This window comes from Barbus barbus, assembly GCF_936440315.1.
Source record: "Barbus barbus genome assembly, chromosome: 49".
Classification (NCBI taxonomy): Eukaryota; Metazoa; Chordata; class Actinopteri; order Cypriniformes; family Cyprinidae; genus Barbus; species Barbus barbus.
The window spans coordinates 6,449,380-6,471,768 of NC_136727.1; the positions used below are offsets into that span (position 1 = coordinate 6,449,380).

A 22,389-nucleotide genomic window follows, 5' to 3' on the forward strand; every position below is an offset into this window, starting at 1 on the left:
AATTTCCATTTTTTTTGGGTGAACCATCAGTTTAAGTTTACGAAGCATGTAAATTACAAAATGATCAACATGCGCTCTATGGCTCATTGCAGTTTAGTGTACACTACCTGGATATATATTGTTTAGTGTGCACTATATAGTGAGGGAGGACTTTTATGACTAATGTACAGTATCACTGAAGTAAACTGTTTTCTTTCCTGTAGCCATTTCAGGTAACGTCACATCACAGGACAGAAAATAAAATGTGCTTAGTTTTTAGTACAAAATTGCATACATCATGACCCACAATAGACATAAGGTGAATTAGTCTCATAAATTTAAAAATAAACACTTTATTGTATTTTCAAGTTTTAGTTTTTTTTTTTTTTTTCTTTAGGTTGTTTTGTTTTTTTCATTGATGATAGCAAGCTGAGAACGGAAAACACTTATATGCTGTAAAACAAAACAAAATGAAACGGCACATCTGGACGCTACAGATTTCACAGCCATTTCCATTCACAGAGAGAGAGAGCAAGAGCAAGAGCGAGAGAAATTAAAACATGCCAGCTATGCAGAGGGAATATTATCTTAATCTGAAAACATTTAGTTCCAGTAGATGTTGCCTTCAGATTTCCCCTCTCACGCAGGAGCTTTGGGAAGTCCTGTACGTGCCGTCACTCCAATTACCACAGCCAATGGCATGCGAGGACTTGCATAAATGTATTTGTATGCATATTTTTAACCCTCCCTCCATCCCTAAGCTCTTAATGAGAGAACAAGAAAGAAAGAGAGAGATCTTCGCCATTACTCCTAAAGAAACAATCTAAACCCTGCTACCCGCCCTAGCCTGGCTGATCGCTATCTAGCAGCGCCATTGTGTCTGCGCCATGCATATTTTGCTTTGCGTACAGAGGTGGGCGATACAAGAACAGGGTCTCTTTAGAAGCAACCGCGAAGAAAACACAGAAAGTTTTCTTATATATATCGTTGTTTCAGTTGCGATCGTTGCACCGAGAGATGTTGACATACAACAGAAAGTCTGTAAACTACAAGCAAGGCCTCTTTGAGATATAGGGCAGGGCTCTGCGCTTTATTTCTGGCCAAGAGAACGTGACACATATTTCACTGAGTGGCTGTCTGCTTTCGTTTAGGCAACAATAATTGCAGCTTCCAAAAATAAAACGTGTGGCCGTATATTTCGCCTGCTGTTTATATCTGTCCAACAGCTGGTCCTTTATTGTTTCACAAGCTGCTTCAGCTGTTGCCTGAACCGTAGAGAGTGAATAAAGAGAAAAAGATAGCTTAATTAAAAATGGTATGTAGTTGTACGGTATTCTGCAGGCAGCTCGCTCCTGCTTCCAGTCTTTTAAGTTCACCATGATTCTTTGCCTTTCTTCGTGCACGGCTCAGGGTATCCTGTTTACATACCTCAGGCCTGCACATGAAATTGGGTGGCTGCAGCAACCCCCGACCAGACATGTTGGAAAACTGCTCGCACAGGCCTGCCATGCCCTCAGACCAAAAACAGCACAACAATGGCATGGTTTTGTAATTGCAACACAATCGCTGGGAGTGCTTTTTGCCTCTTACTGGATTGAGGTGCCACAAATGACGGGCATGACGGGCACACAAACCTGCTTTAAAGAACAAGGGCAAAATTGCATTAGTGCTGCCGGAAAGAACGGAAAGGGGAGATGCTGTTTCTACAAGTGGTTATGGCGCGTATAGGAATGGGAATCATAAGGAATTTAAACCACTTATGGTTTCGAATCTATTTGCCAAAAACTACACTAGTGCAGCACACCTGCCACTGGGAAGGGAATAGGGGAATGCGGTTCTAACATGCAATTGAGGCGCATGGGTGCATGTAGGAATGGAAATTGAATGGAATTTAATATTTCTGATTTCGATCATACTTGACGAAAACAGCATTTGCACGGTGCAGTTGGCATTACATTAAGACGGAAGGGGAATTATTGTTAGAAGTGCATGGGCGCATGTAGAAACCATTTCCTTTCCCTTCTTTGCGATGAGAACCATAAAGGCATTCAATGTTTCTGATTGCAATTCTAGTTGGCGAAAACTCCATTAGTCTGGCATGCCTGTTATTGGGAAGGGCAAAGGGGAATGTGGTTCCTAAAGTTGAGGTGCATATAGGAATGGGATTTGCATAAAAAATTAGTGCTTATGGCTGAGATTCTACTTGACGAAAACTATACTTGTGTGGCACACCTGCCATTGGGAAGGGAAGAGGGGACTGCAGCTCTTACATGCAGTTGAGGTGCATGGGTGTGTGTAGGAATGGAATGATTTTGTTCATACTTGGCAAAAATAGGATTTTCATGGTACAGTTGCCATTGCAATAAAAAGGAATTATTGTTAAATGTGGCTCAAGTGCATGGGCGCATGTAGAAACCATTTCCTTTCCCTTCTTTGCAATGAGAAGGAATTCAATGTTTATGATTGCAATTCTAGTTGGAGAAAACTGCATTAGTGCATCTTACACCTGGCACTGGGAAAACGGTTCCATTCAGTGACAATGCATTGGTACATGTTGAACTGGTAATTGCATGCAATTTAATGACTAGAAAAAGAAGGGGCCAAATCTGTACCTTTTGTGGTACAACATCTTGTCCCTGGAGCAGTACTCTTAAAAGGACATCTTTGTACCTTTTTTACCCCTAATAGTTACATATTAGTACCTTAAGGGTACCTATTGCTACCCTAAGGGTACTTTCACACCTGTAGATCGATTGCTTTGTTCCGAAACAGGGATTCAAATTATTATAATGTTGCTTTTTATTGCCTGTGCGGTTCGCTTTCACAAGGCAAAGTTTCTAAACGGACCAAAATTGTTAACACAAGTCACGTGCGAGTAAACTTACCTCTCATTGGTCAAAGTTCCATGGTTTATTTTCCGGAATTCCGCTCATGCTGTCATCTGTCAGGATGGAACCAGCTTTGATGGAACTTCAACAGCTTTGAGGGCTTATTGATGTTTTGTTTTTTATAGCGTTATATTAATTTATAAGTTTGAGCAGGACTCCAGGATTCGTCGGGAAAACATTGTTAAAATGCACCTACTACAAAAGCAATAAGGCGGCATTATAAAATGAAACGTGCTTTAATTTAGAATGGCGAAGACCTGCTCACCCATAGACATTGTTTACTGCTTTTCATAGAACTTGCGTAATTACCCATTATACATTGCGATATAGCCTGGTTCGTTGATCCGTTGGATCGGATTGCTTTCTCACTACAAATGAACCGCTCCAGAGTTCGTTTTCAATTGAGCCGAGACCACCTCGTTCAGGCGATTGTTTTGGCACGGATCCGAGCACAATTGCCGTGTTCACATATGCCCAAACAAACCGAGCTAAGGGGGGAAAGGCGCCAGGTTCCGAAACAACGGGCCAGGTGTGAAAGCACCCTAAGGTACTAACATGTATCTATTAGGGGTAAAAAGGTACTTGCTGTGTGAATGGTTGCATTTCTACCTGATGAAAACTCCATTAGTGCGGCACATATAGGAATGGGAATTGTATAAAAATGTAATGCTTATAAATACGATTCTACTTGACAAAAACTGTACTAGTGTGGCACACCTGCTATTGGGAAGGGAAGAGGGGAATGCAGCTCTTAAATGCAGCTGAGGCACAAGGGTGCAAGTAGGAACGGAATTTAACTGAATTGAATTTAACGTATCTGGTTTCGATTGTACTTGCATTTGTATGGTACAGTAGCCACTGCAATAAAAAAGGGACGAAGAATGGTTCCTATATGTGGCTGAAGTGCATGGGCGCATTAAAAAACACTTCCTTTCCTGGAATTATATTTATGGTGGCAATTCTAGTTGACGAAAATTGCATTAGTGCATCGCACCTGCCATTGGGTAGGAAAGTGGGGAAGGCGGTTCCTACATGTTCCTACACGCAACCATAAGCAATAAATATATTACTTATGGTTGCGATTCTACTTGACAAATTAATGTGGCACACCTGCAACTGGGAAGGAAGGAGCGAAACATAACTCCTACATGTGGTGGAGGTACATGGGCGCATGTAGAAAGATGAATTGTAAGCAACTTAACGCTTATAGTTGTGATTCTACTTGATGAAAACTGCATTAGTGCCAAACACCAGGGATTTGCATGTATGAACCTGAAAATTGCAAGAAATTAAACAGCTCTGATTTCATTTTTACTTGAAAATTCTGGTTAAGAATTAAATTAAAATTTTCTTTTGAGATAGCATCAACAAAATGTGAACAAGCTTTTGATTCCTAACTATGGCTGCATGTCTGTTGCAATGCAGCATGCCACTGACGCAATCTTGGTTTGCTTTATTTTTAAAAGAGGTCAAGTTGAAATTTTAAAACTAAAACGGCTGGAGAAAACAGTTTTACCATCTTGCCGTTCGGTGCATACATGCACACCACAGGACATGCATGTGTGCAGATGCCTGGTTTGGGGTTAGAAGTTAACTAGCTGGGCTGAGGTTTTAAGGTGAGGTTTGGGAGAACGCTTCTGGTTTGGGGTTGCTGGTTAATCTCAGTTTCCTTTTTCTCATCAATTTGTACAGAATGACAGAAGTAAATAAACTGTTATTTCTGATGTTCTTGACTTGGCACAGGTATTTAAACGGGTCTAAGGTGTTGATTGAGTCAAGACAGCTTTGTAAAAAATGAACAACTTGCTGCAACACAAAGAATGCCAGAGAAGAACGATGGTAGGCAAGCGTATCATCTATGACCGTGCCTTCAGTTATGAGGAAGATGAACGTTTGAGTGTCAGCTGTTGTCACGGTCTTTACACCGGAACCTTCAACACATAATCAGAATAGCAGGTCCTTTTGGGGCCTGCATATGCAAGTTTGTTTTGTCAGTCAAATCTGTGAGAATATTTAAAGGTTTAACAATAACTTCATTGACAAATAAGAATGAACTGCTGGGTTGGACTGGGGTCAGATGTTTTCCTGGTATAGTCTTGAGTTTCTACTCTTATATCTGGTTGCTCAAGGTTTTGGAGCAATGCTTTAGCAATCATTTACAACATCTTAGCATCGTGGCAACCAAATTTTGCAGGGCAGGGTTTGGGTTAGTTGAAGAAAATGTAATGTTGAACTCAAATCTCGTACACACCCTTCCACTGTTTATTTACAATCTACTTGAATTCAATGTTACACCAAAGAACAGGAAATGATCAGATTACTAAATCTATCCTAGAGAGGCTCTTTGAGTCAGTCAGTGAGTCAGTAACATGCCTCGAGGGTTCAGAAAGGCTACACTGTTTGCCCACGAGTCAAAACCCATAGGTGGCAGAAAAATCAAAGTGCTAAAGACGTTCCATTACTCTATAGCCTCAAATGTAAAGGGTCAAATTCACTAAACAGTTGTGCCAATTTATAACAGAGTTGTGCCGTTATAAAATTAAATAGAGACAACTTTCTATGCAAGTTAGATTGTAATGATAAAGACACATGATGATAAGATTATTTAAAAATAAATAAAAAAAAAAACAGTCAATGGTGTCTTTGTTTAACTAAATGTGTGTGTGTGAGTAGTACTAAGAAAAGGGAAGTTTTGACAGTTCTGCTGTGAGAGTGAAGACAGAAAGAGGACAACGCCAAAATAACACTGTAGCTGAACAAACACACACATGCTTCCAACAATCACACACACACACTCTTGTCTTCAGTCGCTCATACAAGCACTTGTGTACACAAAAACACGCACACGCACACATACACACACCTTTCTCCGCCCACTCGGTCTCTTTGTCTCTGATGAGAAGGTTCACCTAGCTTTATGCTTTCAAAATGTTCACAGTCGCTCCTTCCATGGGCCCCCTAGATAAAGACAGGACGCATACACACTCATACGAACGGCAGCTTCATGCTGACAGACGGGGCTGGCTGAACCCGCTCTCCCTCCCTCCCTTTGGGGGGAACAATCCAAGCCCAGCACAGACACACACATACTCCGCCAGACCTTGAGCAGCCCCCTCTCACTGACAGATCTGCAACAGTGCTCTCACGCAAGCCCTGCCTCCCCTGAGACACTTCACTGCCAACAGAAAACACACATACACACCGAACGTCCTGAGTGCACTCACATACACACACATGCACTTCAAAATTTCCTGCCCGCATATACAACTCACAAGTCTCAGGAACAGACATGCACATGCAGGGATAAATGTGCGCCTAAAAACACACTTTTTACCACAAAAACATAAGCGATACGCTATCTTCGAGTAAATTTCAAGGAAAAACGAGCGTCATCCTAAATGCACCTCTGTAAACAGGAAGTACAGTCTATCTCTTCCTGTGCAGTACAGACGAAAATGCAAAATGATGAAAATTATGTGGTAGAAAGGAGCGGAAGAGAGCTTGAGAGGAAGAGTATAGTGCACCGGGGCGTCCAATGACCTCTCGGGTCCGAGCGAACGGGAAATGGTGTCAAGGTCCAAAGAAAACTGCTCTCACCCACAGGGCTTTCTTTATCTGTCTTGACTTACAATGCTGATATTGTTCTCGCACTCGCATTTTTTCACTTTCTTCCTTCTCGTTAACACCCCTCACACTGGGAGTCTTTTTTTTTTTGGTTTAGGTTTTAGAGTCATTCAACCCTGTAGTCTTTCATTGTTGTTTGCCCCAATGGCGTAGAGGAATGAATAGATATTGGCCATGGCTCCTGGCTTAAGGATGTCTAAGACTTTCAAGACTTCCATTATCTTCACAAGCTTTTTACCCCTTACGTCTCAACACTTTGCTTTGCTCCCAGGGTCCGTTTTGTCTATTGGGAACTATGTAACTAAAAACTAAAACGGGAACCTAAAAGCCTTGGTGATCTGCTACATGTAATGTTGGAGGAAGCAGGTAGGTATGGGGTGGTAATGTGAGAACAGTAAAATCTTCTTGACAATATGCCAGAATGCTTGTCACCTCAGATAAACAGACAGTAAAATCTCCTTGTCAACTTGTTCTGTAAACTTTCATTCAGAACTGCAGGGACGGGGCGTTGACACGTCTGCTAATTTTCCGCTCCCATGATACGAAGGATCACCTCCTGATAAGCTAATGACAAGAAATTGTAAACAAATAGATAGGCTAGGTGTAAAACACAGATATATTATGACAAGAGTCAATAACTCACGTAAACACTGAGCTTTAAATGGTTTACGCAAAACTGATTACAGTTAGCAGATACAGCTTATTGGTTAAGAGCTACACGACAGTTGTACAACAGTTTTCAACAACGCCATTGATGTCTGGCATATTGTTTGACAAAAGTCTTTATGGTACATAAAATCAATGATGGTTATGGATATAGAGCAAACACAGAACAAGGTTATTTTTAGGCCTTGTTGTTCCTACTAATTTTCTGCTCTTGCTAAATGAACAATCACTTCCTGATAAACAATTATACATAGAAAAAAGTAAAGTGGACGTTGCCTAATTTCAAAGTAGCTGAAGTAATGAAACAAGGTCACCACATGCACTTAAAAGGACTAAGCTCAACAAGAGTAATTTCTAGCTGCCTCAGATATGCCGTCAACGCAATTAAGTAACCTGTGTGTCACTCAGGATAAAAGCAACTGATGTCGCCAAGTGATAAGCAAACAAGTAGGCTAATAATTGTACTTTCACCAGCTAGACCCTGTTGGAAAATCTAGTTTGAACTGGAAACTGTTTTGGAACATGCTAGCTGGTCCAAAATCAATGTGATGTCCTTGTTTGACCAGCCACCATGTGTTAAAAACCAGCACAACTGTCCTTAGCTCATCTGTCAATGGTCGAAGGTTGCTTGTACATGCTATAAATGATCAGCTAAAAACCAGTTAGCATGCAACAAAACAAGCTACCAGCTACGCAATTCTTGCAGGACCCTTACAAGGTAAAGATAATATTTGCTTCTCTGTTGCGTTGAAACAGATTTCTTTCAGCAACTCGAGAATCACATCCTTATTTCTGAGAGCTAGGTTTAAAAAAAAATGGAAGGGAACTGGTGAACTTGGACGTCTTGACCATATTTCAGGTCTGAGCCAAAGTGGAAGAGTATCAGGAAACATCTTTTTCCTCTTCAGAAACCCCAGATAATGCTGATCATCCCAACAAAAGACCTCCCCTTCCTTTCCGACTTTCTCTCGGTCTTCCATCCCAGTCGCTCTTTCTGTCCATTCCATGTGGCTTCAATGAGAAGAATCTTAGGCGGATGAGGTGGGTGTTATGTGCATGTTTGCTAAAAGGATCACAGACAGTTGAGTGGAAAGGTAGCATGCAGGTGAGAAGAGGAAGAAAAGTTGTGGATTGATGACTGCAGATGCATGGCAGTCTGACAAACGTTTCCCTTCAGGAAATACGAGGAGAACAGATACTCAACCAACCACTGTGTTGCAACAATCCTGCTATACTGTATACCTCAGAGCTAGTACTGTACTGTTTAGCGCTAGTTTGCTAAACAAATGAAGACGGCTCAAAGTTTTTAAAGACTTCTTTTGCTCTCTCTCCTTCTCTTTCTGAACAAAGAGTACTTCCTGTGTACACAAAATTAAGGAAATTAAGCAACACGTTTAACAGGTTTCCCCTGGTTAGGATGCCAAGTGATCAAACCATGCACGTTCCAACACATGTGTAAACACATCAAAGTTCAGGATTAAGAATCTAAAAAAGTTGTCAAGCTAACCACCTCAGGCCATCACGGCACATCATAAAAACCCCTTAACTTTCAAGAAATTCACCACATGATCATGTGACGTACTGACAAACATTTGAGGTTGAATACATCAGCCTTATGCAAATGTAGAGTGGTTTTACCACTGTCACACTAACTGTAGAAATTTACTATAATAACACTGACTAGAATATGGTATTTTGGGGAATAATATTACACAGATTCTACAGCCCTTAAAAAAAGTAATGTGGTGATAACATGGTACAGTGATAGCAAAACTATGGTACTTTGCTTACTGTGATTGTTATATTGTATTTTATATGGTACTCTATGATACTTCCAAGTAAACCATAATACATGTACAAAATGCCATGGCATTTTGATTGATTTTTTATTGTTTTTGCCTTTAATTTGATAGGACAGGAAAGGACAGGAAATTAAGTGGGAGAGAGAGGGGGATGGGATCGGGAAAGGTCCACGAGCTGGGATTCGAACTTGGGACGCCCGAAGCGCAACGGGGCTGTATGACGACATATTTTGGTCATGTACCATGGAAGTCATGTAGTATCTAAAACAATGGAGTACCTTGTCAAACCCAAACTCATGGGTATCATATTCATTTATATGATATTCTAAGTTACTTCAAATAATTCAATAAACTATACTTTGATAATACATGTCCAAAATATCATGTACCATGACCAATACAATCATGGTGGTACCATAGTACTTTTTTGTTAGCATGTTAAGGATGCTTTAAAAACAGAAAGTACTGTGGTAATACCATTGTATTTTGGACATGTGTCAAGGTAGATCCATTTTTTGGGGGGAAATATTATGAAGTAACTTATAATAACCATATGAATGGGTTTCATTTTTATTTATATGGCATTCCAACTTACTTCAAATATGCCAATATGGTAAACGTAGAAAAAACGTACAACAAATAACAATGTTTAACAGATAGATGGTTACTATGCAAGGCTACTACAGTAAACTTTCATAAGACTGAGGGTTAACCACCCTGCATTTTTTGGTTTAGCCATTTCCTATGCATTACCATTTCACTTAGCAAAAATGACTGATAGCATGAAAATTGTTAGCCACTTCCCTACTAACCTTGGCTCACATCTATTGGAGCAGGCCCAAATGTGCTGTGTAGCATAGTGTTTTAGCAGGAAAACCCATGGAAATCACAGCATGAGGCAAGGAATAGCCACAAGCCAGCAAGGCGCTTAGCCGCTAACATCTGGTGGCAGATCTACACTGACTCTCATGTCTAGTGATTCATACTTGAGTCTCATGCACACTACGAAGAAAACAAGCTCTTTGGTGCTGTGCACAACATACCACACAAGTGAAATTACTGCTCAGGGTCTGCATGATACAGTCTGTTTGAAGAGTGCTACAACCTGGAATTATGTGATTACTCATCACTGCTAGCACATTAATCACTTCTGAAAGATGTCACGGAATAGGGATATCAAAAATGCTTGAACTTTGATACCAAATTGATGTTAAAACTTTAAAAGGGAAGCACAAAAGTTCTAAAAAAAAAAAAAAAAAAAAAAAGTATATAAAGTTTACTAAAAAGTATAAAATAAATTTTGTCTGACATTTTGTCTGACTGAAAGATGTTTTAATTTAAGTAGTATTTTTTTTAATTGAAAAATTAATCTAAAAATGTATAATATGCTTTTATTTATAAACAAAATATTTAACAATATTATTACAATTATTTTACATATTCAACTAATGTTTAAATAAATGTTACAATTATTGGATAAATTAAATTGAATTAATTAAAACATAAATATTTTATATAAATACAAATGTAAACACATTTTAAAATGATTAAGTAAATTCCAAAATATATTACATTTATGTATTCCAACCCAAATTAGTCTTTGTGGTATCAATATTCACGGTGTGGTATCTGCTACTAAAATTTTTGTATAAAGACAACCTAATAACAGAAGACTATTTTCTTCCCCCCTTCGTTTGTTCTTGATCACTGACACATTCATTTATTTCCAATGACTACCAAGGCATTATGGTACCTATATTTCCAACCTTCTCTCTCAAAAGTAAGGTTATGCTGGCTCTTTATCATTCTTGGGCCTGTCTCCACTTGAGTAGCCAAGCTCTGTGTTTTGACTGTGATGATCTTAAAAGTCTTGTGTTGCTGATAGGCATGCTTGTTGATGCTATCGTCACTTCAAGTGTGCACTGCAGCATTCGTTGTTTTCGTGGTATGAGCCTGCGAGTGCCCCATTTTGGATTAGCATGACAGTTTTACTATTTCTCCTTTTTAGTGGGTGTAAAAACAGCGTGCTTTAACCACATGTGGTTGTGACTTGCTAGGCAGACAAAAGGCGAAGAAAAAAGTTGCCATGCTTGCAAGTCATGCTTTAGAAAGATGGGTATATAAACAATGGGCCACAAGAAAGAGATGCTGCAAATTTTAATGATGAAAAAGTTGGTTTCATATTAGCGGGCAACCTGGTTTGCATACGAGTGCTACTGGGTAACAGAGGTTACGTGTGCCAGGATAGAGACAGCATCACCTGAATGAGAATTACCTTAGGCTACATAGATACAAAGAGCATTATTATCATGGTATTTCAGATGAGTGTCTCAGGAACATAGTGATGTCAAGGAGATGTGTGTGAAAAGCACTAGTTTGAGTACTAGGCTGCTTTATCTTGCATATCAGAGTTCATGGTATCATGCTACGTATTGAATCGTGACGTATATACCCCCATACAGAAATATAAAATACCATCTATACTTCTAAATAAGGCAACTATATCTTGTGCTTCCCTAATATGGTTTGTAGGATAAATTTCAAAGATGTATTGCCAAAGTTTAATCAGGCCTGTAGTCCTGCACAACAAAGACATATGCATTTTTCTCTTGAAATAGTACATCAAAGTAACAGGGCGTAATGTAAACCTGTGCATGTATAAGCTCAGAATTGAGACCCCTGCTGGGATTGTTGTTTTCTGGCAAAACTGATGACTAAACGTTCACATCAAAGGGCAAAAAAAGAGAGGCCGACCAAAGCCATCTCTCGCATTCAGAGACACAGCAGGTCAGGTCATCCGGCAGTAAGAAGAACAAAAAATTGAGCAGCTGAAGCGAGGGAGTGAGAGAGGCCATCGTCTTTCCTCTCTCTGTTCTTACTTTCCGAAGCCTCTGGTGTTAGTCTCTACTGACTCATGCCAACACAAATATTGATGTTCCGAGTCCATCTGTCTTGTCTCCCATCAACAAAAAAAGGGCAGGCGAACTCTTCTGACTGAGGACAATAGGAGACAGAACCCCCACCCCCCAAAACAAAGACAAATAAGGGCAGGGAAAACAAAAACTTGGGCAGGACAAGAGTGCATGTTGCTTTCATGGACTTAAAAAATGAAATCAGGTGTTAGCACTGGAAGTCCAAACAGAGTTGACAGGACTTGGGAATACTGAGGTTTAGAAAACACGTAGAAGCATTTTTGTTTCATTTTCTTGGCTGCTCTGCCATTCCGTCTTTCATAAACAAGGAACAAAGGAAAGCAGAAACCAAAATTTTGACAACCTCTCAAATTCCTCAAAGAAAACGCAAGAAACATACTCAGTCAGTTGAAGGTTAAAGAAAGAGAGTTAACACTTTATTTTTACTGCAACAACAATCTGACCTCAATCTATACCTTACAATTAATAAATGAGACGATTCTTGAAGTTTGTCAGATAAAACAGGGTAAGGACCATCTTTCCTCATGCAAGTTTAAAGACTAACCAGCATGGTGCTGCAAAAGATGGTGTTCATGTTCAACATCAACCCAAAACTGCCTCATTATCAAAAGGATGCCACATCTTGTCCCACAGAAAGCCCTTAATTGACCAATCAAGTTTGGATTGAGGAACGATTAGGTAAAGAGTGCCTTGACATCAAGGAGAAGAAGTCTGACTTATTACCACTTCTGAACTCGGACACATTCTAGACACTGTACACATCTGAAGAGGAAGAAGAAAATCTGATAGACAAAGCCACCAAAGGTTCCACCCAAAATAGTCAGACAAACGAGTATGGGGAAAAAGAATAAGGTGTGTTACTGCTTCTTTTAAAGCATAATTTATGAGAGAGACCCCAAGTGGTCTGGAGGTTTCCACTACCTGCAGTGCCCCCATAGCGTGCTGGAAAGCCTCGGGGCTCTGAGCACCAACCCTTCCCTCCCTCAGCCCTACCACCCTCAACCTGCCATCTATTTACCATCAGCAATGTGGTGATCTCTACGAAGATAAGATGCAGAAAATGCAGTTCAGAAAAAAAGAAAGAGAGAGAGAGCCATAGAAATTTCCTGCTAGTACAAGGATGAGGCTAAAAGCTTTGAACAGTGTAGAGGGGCATAGAAACTTGTTTAAACGTTGAAAGGGCAAAGATGAAGAGCAAGAAAGATAGGAAGAATGAACCTTTCTTTCCTGGAATCTTTCTGCCTGTCTCTCTTTCCATCATACTGTGGGCGCCGCAAAAGTAGTTTTGCAGACGACCGATTCATCCCTAAGGTCAAAACCAAGCTAGACCAATGACACACCACATTACACTTCAGACAAGGACCATTCTATGCAGCGACTCCTCCAGAGCTGACCCTCATCAATACACAACGATGCCCTGGCCCCGGTGCATGCTGGGAACGCAGTTCACACAATGTCCCATTTGTGCATCTCACCGTGGGACCGAATCTTGTGGTTTTTCTCAGTGCACCCTTCTAGGTCCTTCCATCTCCAGCCTTGGATGATGGGAGGACACCAACAGAGGATCCATTCTCTGCAAAGGCGGTGTCTGACCTGCTAGAAGCCAGACACAGAGGAATCCGTAGCCCTGGGCACGCCTCTCTCTGTGTTTCACAGCTAGTGACGAAAATAGTCAAGCTAATCAAGGAGTTAATGTACTCCCAGCCTTGATCCAATTAATACTGTTGGGGAGGGATTGAAAATAGCTTGGATTGGGCCAATTCAAGCCTCACAATTGAGGACGATGTTATTTCCTGATATTACAGCAATTATTTGGAAAGTGAAGTATATGTCCCAGTCCCCAGTCCAATGTACATCCTTTTGAAAAAGTAGCAACACAGATCTGAGGCTGAAAACAACAGAGCAATGCCGGAAAGACAGGTAGGATGGGGGCAATGAAGGAAGTAGGCATTTGTCTAGCACCTCTGTTTGGAAATGCCTACCAGATGCTCTCAATGCTCCCCCTTTTTCCTTCGAGCATGTCTGCCACTCATCTTCCTTGCTCGTTCTTTCAAAAGAACCTGTGAAATGACTCTGTCTTACCACAATACCTTGTGTTTCCTGTCTGTCGCAGTTTATTTATACTGCACACACTGCAGCAACACCAAACATTGTCTGCTTGAAGGGCCTCGTGGTGCCCTAGTTTCTCTGCTTCACACATGTGGTAACTAGCGACGTTGTACACAAACAAATTCATAGAGATACGTTTTATTTGATCTCTTTTGTCTCCAGTCTTTTGAGAGCGACAAGTGCTCTGTGAATCTTGTGGGCAGGTCAAAAATAACCTGTCTTCTTTTGGACTGTCTGCTTCACGCTTAGCTCTCGTTTCCTGTGCTGTCTTGTTCCCGCTCGCTCTTATACTCTCCCCCAAATGCCTGTTTCTAATTGTTGCTATTTTAGTAGAACAATAAAAGGAAGCTTAGCTGGGGGCAGCAGGCTGGCGCATTTGGGGTTTTGTTGAGCCTTTGGTGGTCTGTTTGTTTGGAGGCCCGATTTCAAATGAAAAACGTAAAAGGGAGGTGGAGGAGAGGGGAAAGACTTGATGAATTTCCACACAATGCACGGCTAGTTCCTCAGAGGAAAAGGAAGTTCGAGTCTGGCAGTGAAATGATGACAGGTCATAGACCTTTGAGATGATACTGGCTAAGACCTTCTGTCCTGCAAAAACATAATTTCGACCCATCTCTAAACTGTGTTATTAGGGAGTCTCTCAAATGCCCATCCAGACTGGACAAGTTCCCTGCCAATTGTCTGTCTGTGTGTTTGTTCGGACAGGCTCAGCATGACAGAACAAGGTGGGGGGTCCAGGACAGTGCCAGGAACTCCATGTTGTCTGATTCAGCACTCTTTATGCCAAACTTTGCCTGTTTTTCTTCGTTGCCCACAGATGGTGCCAAGATGACTCCCAAAATATTTCTCATAAGGCCCTTTGTCTTTTCACAATGGAATTCTATGCATACACTTCATAGCTGCCACACTTACTCAGCAAGGAGTTCAAGAAAAGACACATGCTTGCTGCCACTATCATGTTCAAAAAGCGAGATAACAGAGTTAAAGATAAAGAACATCTGACCTGTGACTGGGTACGAGAACAAAAGTGTGTAAAAGTCTTTTTAAACAATGGACATGTTTGCTGTAATTATTTGCACAAGAAAAGAAACCACCTTCGGTAATTATGGCAGCAAAATATAATACTATATCCAGATATTGTGTTAAATACGCAAAGGTCATGTAAAGACACATGGGCAAAGTACATGAGGGCAAGGCCTAAGTCTTGTCATATAATCATCTAGAAATGATAACAAAGTACAGCAACCCATGCCCTCTGGGCTATTTTCATCCTGTGTACGTGTTAAGTGAAGTCAAATCAAAATCTATACTTGACAAGTAGATAAGCCTGTCAATTGTTATGAAGTCTTAATAGCTACATCTCACCAAATCTTTTTGTCCTCTGGAAAATATCCTGTTCTCAATCTACTGTTTTATTTTCTCAGTAAAAAATTCTAAATCAGTGAAAGACACTGATATTTAACCCCTTCGCACGTGAGTTTAAAATATTCTAGCTGAGCCCCCAGGGTGAGTTTTTTTTTTTTGCTTGTCATGTGACACACTGCAGTCACAATAGCCTGTACATGGATTGTTTTTATTTTGTTTTTCCTTTTTTATTTCAAAATATTCACAAACATGCTCACTATATTATGAAATATCTGATATTCCGATTCTGAAATATGTGCAAGTAAGTGTATTTGGTAGTTCAAACACTTGTTAGTTGATCTGTACCGGGTGATGGGTGCCGTCATATTAGCTGGCGCTGAATCCGAGCTGTGGGATTAACAACATGTAAATTCATCCTCTCCTCCCGAAACACATTAAAGTAAGTCTCCAGGAAACTGGGAGAACAGCAGAGTAAACTTTAAAGATATCTACACAATCGGTATATGATATCAATTAAACTTGTCGTCAGATTATATTTGTAAGGATCATTATTGTTGCTTCCATAGACATCAGCGCTGTAAATGTATGGTTTTGCTAGTACTTAAGTGTATTTAAATGTCTGAAACCTAAAATAAGCACCGGTCTGATCGTACATGCCAAAGGGTTAATTTAAATTTTACTGCAAAACAAGTAATTTAATATACAACAATAGTCTGTCTTCAAGACCACTTCACATTCCTGACTACAATTCTGAATCCATCACTGACAAACACAACAATACTACATATGAATTTCTATAGAAAATAAAAACTCCAGTATCTCTAAGACAGGCATTATGGATGTTTTTTTATTCTGGGAACTATGAATTTTTCTTTCCGTTGAGAGGTTTCCCCTCTATATTATTCTTAGAAACTTGATTAATTCCATGAGAAGATCTTATTTCACTTCTTGCAAGGTCATGTTGGCATGTTTTTCTTAGACTTTTCTAAAGACACACAAACAAACAAGCATTTATTGGCTAAAGATCTGAAACTCTCAGAGAAACTGATCCTGAACTCACAAATATCTATGTTATTTACGAAACCTTTTAGCCAGCAGAAAGTAAAATGAAAGAAAAACCAAGCCCAATTTATGATGTCAAGAAAGTTAAGCAAGTTAAGGACCCCAAATCCAGACTTGCATGTGATCTTTCAGCTCCCTTGCAAATTTCTAGAGATAATAAACATGTCAGCTGAGGTCACAAGTTTCTAGCGTATTATTCATGTGACATGGACCTTATGGTAAACTGTGCAAACAAATTCAGTAGAACTTGAGATGCTACATAAATGAATAAAGATAAAACACCATTAGGACTGAGACTGAATCATAATTCAGAGAAGCATTTTCAAAACCATCAGTCATTTAGCTGAGGGTGATATGTGGCAGTGTAAAAGAAGCCACTTCCTCTGTTCCTTCATTCTGGTAGAATGGACTTCAACGATCGCGACAGTGAACTTGAGAAATTAAACAATTTAACTCAAATTTACTGGGAGGCAATGATTAATCAGTGACCGTTTAGCACTCTGAGTGGGAGTTTAGCAGTTACTCTGACTTAGCTGTGATACTTGCACGTGGCAACATGAGTTTCAATCCCACTTGTGACATCTCCTGATCTTGTTCCCCCTTCTCCACATCATTTCCTGTCCTCTCTTACTTGCTTACAGTTAGTTAACGCAGTAATACCATTAATAGCACTGGCCCAACAATATGTAAAAATATGAACTTGACAAAGGCTGAAAAAAAAAAAAAAAAACCGACCATGGTATAAATGCAAAAAACAGCAAAAGTTATCACAGAGATGAAAACCGAAACTCTAAAAATAAGTTGTGATCTCACCATTGAAGAAGCTCTTGACCTTCAGGTATCCAACACTGAGTCGAAGCACCGACAGTTTGTCCAGCCGTGCACGGACATCTTCTGAGAAGGGTAGAAGGTTGGTCAGCTTGTCCAATTCGCTGTTCAGCCGGTCTCTGTGCCGCTTGGAGGGGTTGGATTTCACACCATCAGTTGGTGGTGGTTTGGGTCTGGAAGAAGAAATCGATGAAAAAAATTGGGTTACACTGCTTGTTACAGACTGTGATAAGCCCATAATGCTTGTAAGTCTTGTGGCGTCTAGTTATTTAAATATCTTATGGAATTCAGCTGGCCTTAATGGAAAATGTCCACAATGAAGAATTTAAGAAGAGGAGATACTGCAAAGAATGATTGTCTGTGTATATTACACAAATAATAAAAACTATTCAGAACTGGCTTACCATTGTTTTGGTAGAAAGCAACCTATAAATACGTATAAACTGAGGTTCAAGCATTCTTTAGAGCTTGGAGTGTGATATGTGAACTTGGTCATTTTGGTAACTGCAAAATGTCTTGCTCACATCGGCTCTTGTTGTACACTCGTTGGTGAAATGTAAAATTGAGGCTTTTTCTGTTTGGAAAAACAAAAACTCACCAGATGCACTACATTATCTGGTCTACACTAAATGATTTTGTTGTTTTACTTTTTCATTTATTGTGAATGCTGAAAAAAACCCCAAAGCAAACTAAATGACGATGGGGTTTCACGGTATGTGATGCTTGGAAGTTACAGAGTTTAGATTTATAAGCTCTGAACTGAATTATTGAAATCTTAAGAGGGCTTTTCTCCTGCATGCTTGCAGCATTACATAGATGTCTGAAAGGTCTTTGCTTATCAGAGAACGGTTAATCATTGCTGTAGACAGCCTTGCATAGAGTTGCACAAGTTTCTGTTTTCATAACAAATCTGCTCTCCAGATTCATATTAATTCATAAAATAGCACTGCAACAAAGCCGTCTGCCAAGAAAACCGAGTTGATGTTTATGCTCACCAAGAGTTTTAAATGCCAAATCAGAAATATAAAAAACAGTGTTTTACTGTTTAAGTACTAAAACAACTGTCTGCTCTCTGACATAAAATCCATTATCTAAGCTTGAGGACTGTTACTGGAATCACGACCATCAAAACTATGACTGTAACTCAACCTCGAACTGCCTTTTCATTGCCTGCCAGCCCAGAAGACTAAGAGCGGTAACTCTAGCCATCCGAGTCGGACCCTAATTATGTTTTCCCAGAAAGTAAAACTAACCTCCGAAAAAAGAGCCTGCGGGGACAAAAGAGCGCTTTCAGCCCCTTCCTTTCCCTTCGGCCCTGAGCTCCAGATCTCTAGAATGACACGAAGGAGCTCGTCATTGTTGGCGTTGCATTGATTCACCTACTATTTCATTTCTCAGGAGATTCCGTTCATCTGAACGGCCTTCGATGGTGATCTCTGAGCTAGATGTATCACTCAATTTACAGTCAAATCTGGCTCAAATGCTTTCAGCATGAAACTTCATCCTCCATCCTGTTAGGTGTGTCTTGAGAGTTTTTTTTTTTTTTTTATTGATCTCCAAATGGTTATTTTTCAGGGCTAACTGTCCATGGATAATACATTACAAATAATGTTTAAATGCATCTTTTTAATATAAATTGACAATCACTTATTTGGAATGTTTTGGTTTTAATTTGGCTGTCAATTGTGCTGCAAGGAGTTACATTATATATATATAATACACACATATTATTGCAAATTAAAAGCCAATATAAAATATTTAAGTTTTGAAAAATAATAAAAATAATAAATAAAAAAAATACTAAAATATTAAGATTTTTTTTTGATATTGACATTTATGTTCAAAATAAATAAATACAATTTGAACATTTGACCTGAAAGGCCCATATAGAAGTTATTCCAATTTTTCTAAGAATAATGGACATGGACATAATTTTATAAAAAAAGAAAAAATTTCAGCAAAATATTTTTTTTTTATAAACATTGGTATGGAAAAACAAGACAAAATAAATCATTAATAATAATAACAAAATGTTTACATTTGCCTTGTACATACGTAAATAGCAATTTTTATGTTTAAAAACATCTACTAAAACATAGAAAAATGTATTTCTGCTAAAAACAACGCACACATTTAATTAAAAGTTGCCGTCATTCCAGTGACAACATTTCCAGAGCAATTAAATATATTTTTGAGTCCTCTTTTAAACAATTTAACAAAATGAAAAACACATGGAGACAATAAAGCAAGGTCATAGAGGTCTTTGTGGGTCCATCACGATGGTCAAATATTCTTTTAAAGCCCAGCCTCACAATGAAGTCTCTTGTGCGTAACCACCAACTAAGCATAACTTCCTACTGAAAGTTTTCATTGTTTTCAGCTTCGTGTTAATGGATGTTCATGTTTGCAATTACCAATATGGTGGCTTTGTTCTATTGATCTATTGTCCATGATTATTTGCTTGGAAAGTCCTATAGCGGGAAATTGAACTTCGACTTTCATCCTGAATTACATCTGTTTCAGTGATCGGATCTCTGATCATGTGGACCTCCCAACATTTACTGTGGTCACTGAGGTTGGCAAAGGATTTTTTTTGTATTGAAGACATCAGTACAGAGGGAACATCTGAAATATCTCATTCTTTCTTCTATCCTCTAGTGTACAAGTGTTTCGGACCAATCACATGAGGTATGACATCATGACTGTTTTGCTCCTGCAAGTCCCAACATGCAACAGGGTTTCTCATGCTGCCTGGAATACACCGAGGACCATCTGAAGACTCATCTCTTTGTTCTTCCTGTGTCGCATTCTTTTAATGCACATTTCTAGGCGCATTTCGCTCCCCCTTTGCTTCTTTTCTATACATACAACTGATTCCTTCTTTTCCCTCTCTTTCCTTTTAAATTTGGCACTCATCCTGAAAACTCTACCACTGGAAAGACGGTTTTAAAACGTTTGCAGTCACTGTTGCACAACAGCTTTTTTTTTTTTGCATGTGTTGCGTTGCTTGAAAGGTTTACTGAGGATATGGAGAAAGAACAATCTGAAAGCATTTGGCAATCTAGCTTGAGAATTTTTTTTACTACAAATCCCATGGTACATTCCTGCAAATCCCTGTCTTGGTTTTCCACATCCATGTTACAGTAGGGAAAGTTGTGTGTTGATACACCAGTCAAATGTTTGGACCAACTTTTCATTCTTTATTATGACTATTACTGTATTGTACATATATCAGAATAATAATAGTCTTTATAAAATACCATAAATTTAGCATGATAATTATGTAGCCGTATGCATGCATGCCTAAATAATAATTAGAACACAAATAAATTAATTGATTTTGAAGATCATGAAAAAGTCAGTCAAGCATGTCCAAACTTTTGTAGTGTAGTGTTTTTAGCTCAATCTGGTGCCTATCCAGTTGCCAAACTCCTTTTGCATGGAAACATGAAAACAGGGTAACACTTTAGAATAGGGAACACTTATTCACTATTAATTACGACTTTTCCCTCAATAAATTCCTAATTTGCTGCTTATTAATAGTTAGTAAGTTAGCTGTTAAATTTAGGCATTGGGTAGGATTAGGGATGTAGAATAAGGTCATGTAGAATAAGGCATTAATATGTGCTTAATTACTACTAATAAATGGCTAATATTCTAGTAATATGCATGCTAATAAGCAACTAGTTAAGAGACCCTAAAATAAAAAGTGTTACCGAAAACAGTTCTAAGATCAGAAAAAAGGGCGAATTCAGCCAATAGTGGTTGTTTTCCACTTGATAACCTCAGCTGAAGCTTAGCCACATCTGGTTTGAATCAAAAACCCAAGTTGGAGAAAAAAAGAACAGAGCTAAAATTGGCTCCAATGGCATGCATTCAATGCATCACACTGCACCAGCCACTGTAACTTAGAAGGTCAGTTAGGGATGCACAATATATTACTTATTCATAATATTTGGCAACTACAGTACATTTCTCAAAGATCATGTCATTATACTATACTGTGTTTAAAAATGTTAATATTTTGATAGCATCTATAATTTAAACGTTAACAGATTTAAAATTATATTCAAATAGTAAATTTATTTTAAACTGCAAATTGAAATAGTTGCTTTAATAATTACATATTTGTTCAAATAAAAACTTTTCTAGCTATATCACCTGGTTCTAAGGTCAGCGGGTACGAGTCACTGTGGCAAACTTTATCTGACCGAGCGGAGACACATCAGCATCATTATCGAGTGTCTGCTTTCCTCATACCTTCCTCGAGACAAGATTTGTGGGTATTTGAAGTGACGGACAGGCCGAAACTCTAGTCTGCGAGGGAGGGACGCTCTGCACTGGTGCTGACCCAAATTTCTTTCAGCACACATCAAAGTCTAGTATCAGTGTACCTGAGCTCCTCCGCCAGAAATACCCATCTCAAAGGCTCAGCGCAGTAAACATGCCTTTTCTAAGGCGCTCTGTCAGGGTGCAAACTGCCTTAAATCACAACTGGAGGTGGGACTGTCATGTGAGCAATAAACAAACCAGTTGATATTTATTCAGGCAAATCTGTATTTAAATAATGATGTAGTCAATAGACAGTTTAAATTACAGCTAATAACCCCTACTGACTTTAGAGTTCAGGTCCATTTTCCAATTTGGTTGTACTTAAAGGCATAATTTTGCCCAATTAAAACTTATCTTAAACGGGATTATTCACCTGAAATATTTACAATCAGTTACAGTCTACTCACCAGTATGAATATCTTTCTTCTGTCAAATATGTTTTAAAACAGTTTCTTTTCTTCTAAAAAAGATATTTTATTATTTATACAATGAAAGTAAGTGGGGTTGAACAACATACTAAGACGCCAATGACTTTCATTGTATGGCCAAAAAAGGTGAAACATTCTTCAAAATATCTTCTTTCTGGGTTCCACAGAAGAACGACCATCATACAATTTTCATTCTGGAACAACTGTTGTTTTAAATAGTCTCAACAAGACTGTATACAGCAGAAACTACTTTAGACACTTAAAACAGAAGTGGGGTTAACAGCAGTGCTATAAAAGAACTATTTTTGGTTCCCCAAAGAACCCTTCAATAAACAGTTCTTAAAAGAACCATTTTTCTTAGTGCAAAGAATAT

The 22,389-nt window shown here is 39.0% G+C and overlaps 1 protein-coding gene across 1 annotated transcript in view; it reads right to left on the reverse strand.

The window, feature by feature from the left end:
• Nucleotides 1-22,389, reverse strand: part of LOC306867543 (aryl hydrocarbon receptor-like) — a 60,772-nt gene that overhangs the window by 33,396 nt on the left and 4,987 nt on the right. Inside the window, exon 2 of the mRNA XM_079413267.1 lies at nt 17,242-17,429. Coding sequence (XP_079269393.1) covers nt 17,242-17,429 — 188 coding nt within the window. The remainder of the gene's footprint in view (nt 1-17,241; nt 17,430-22,389) is intronic.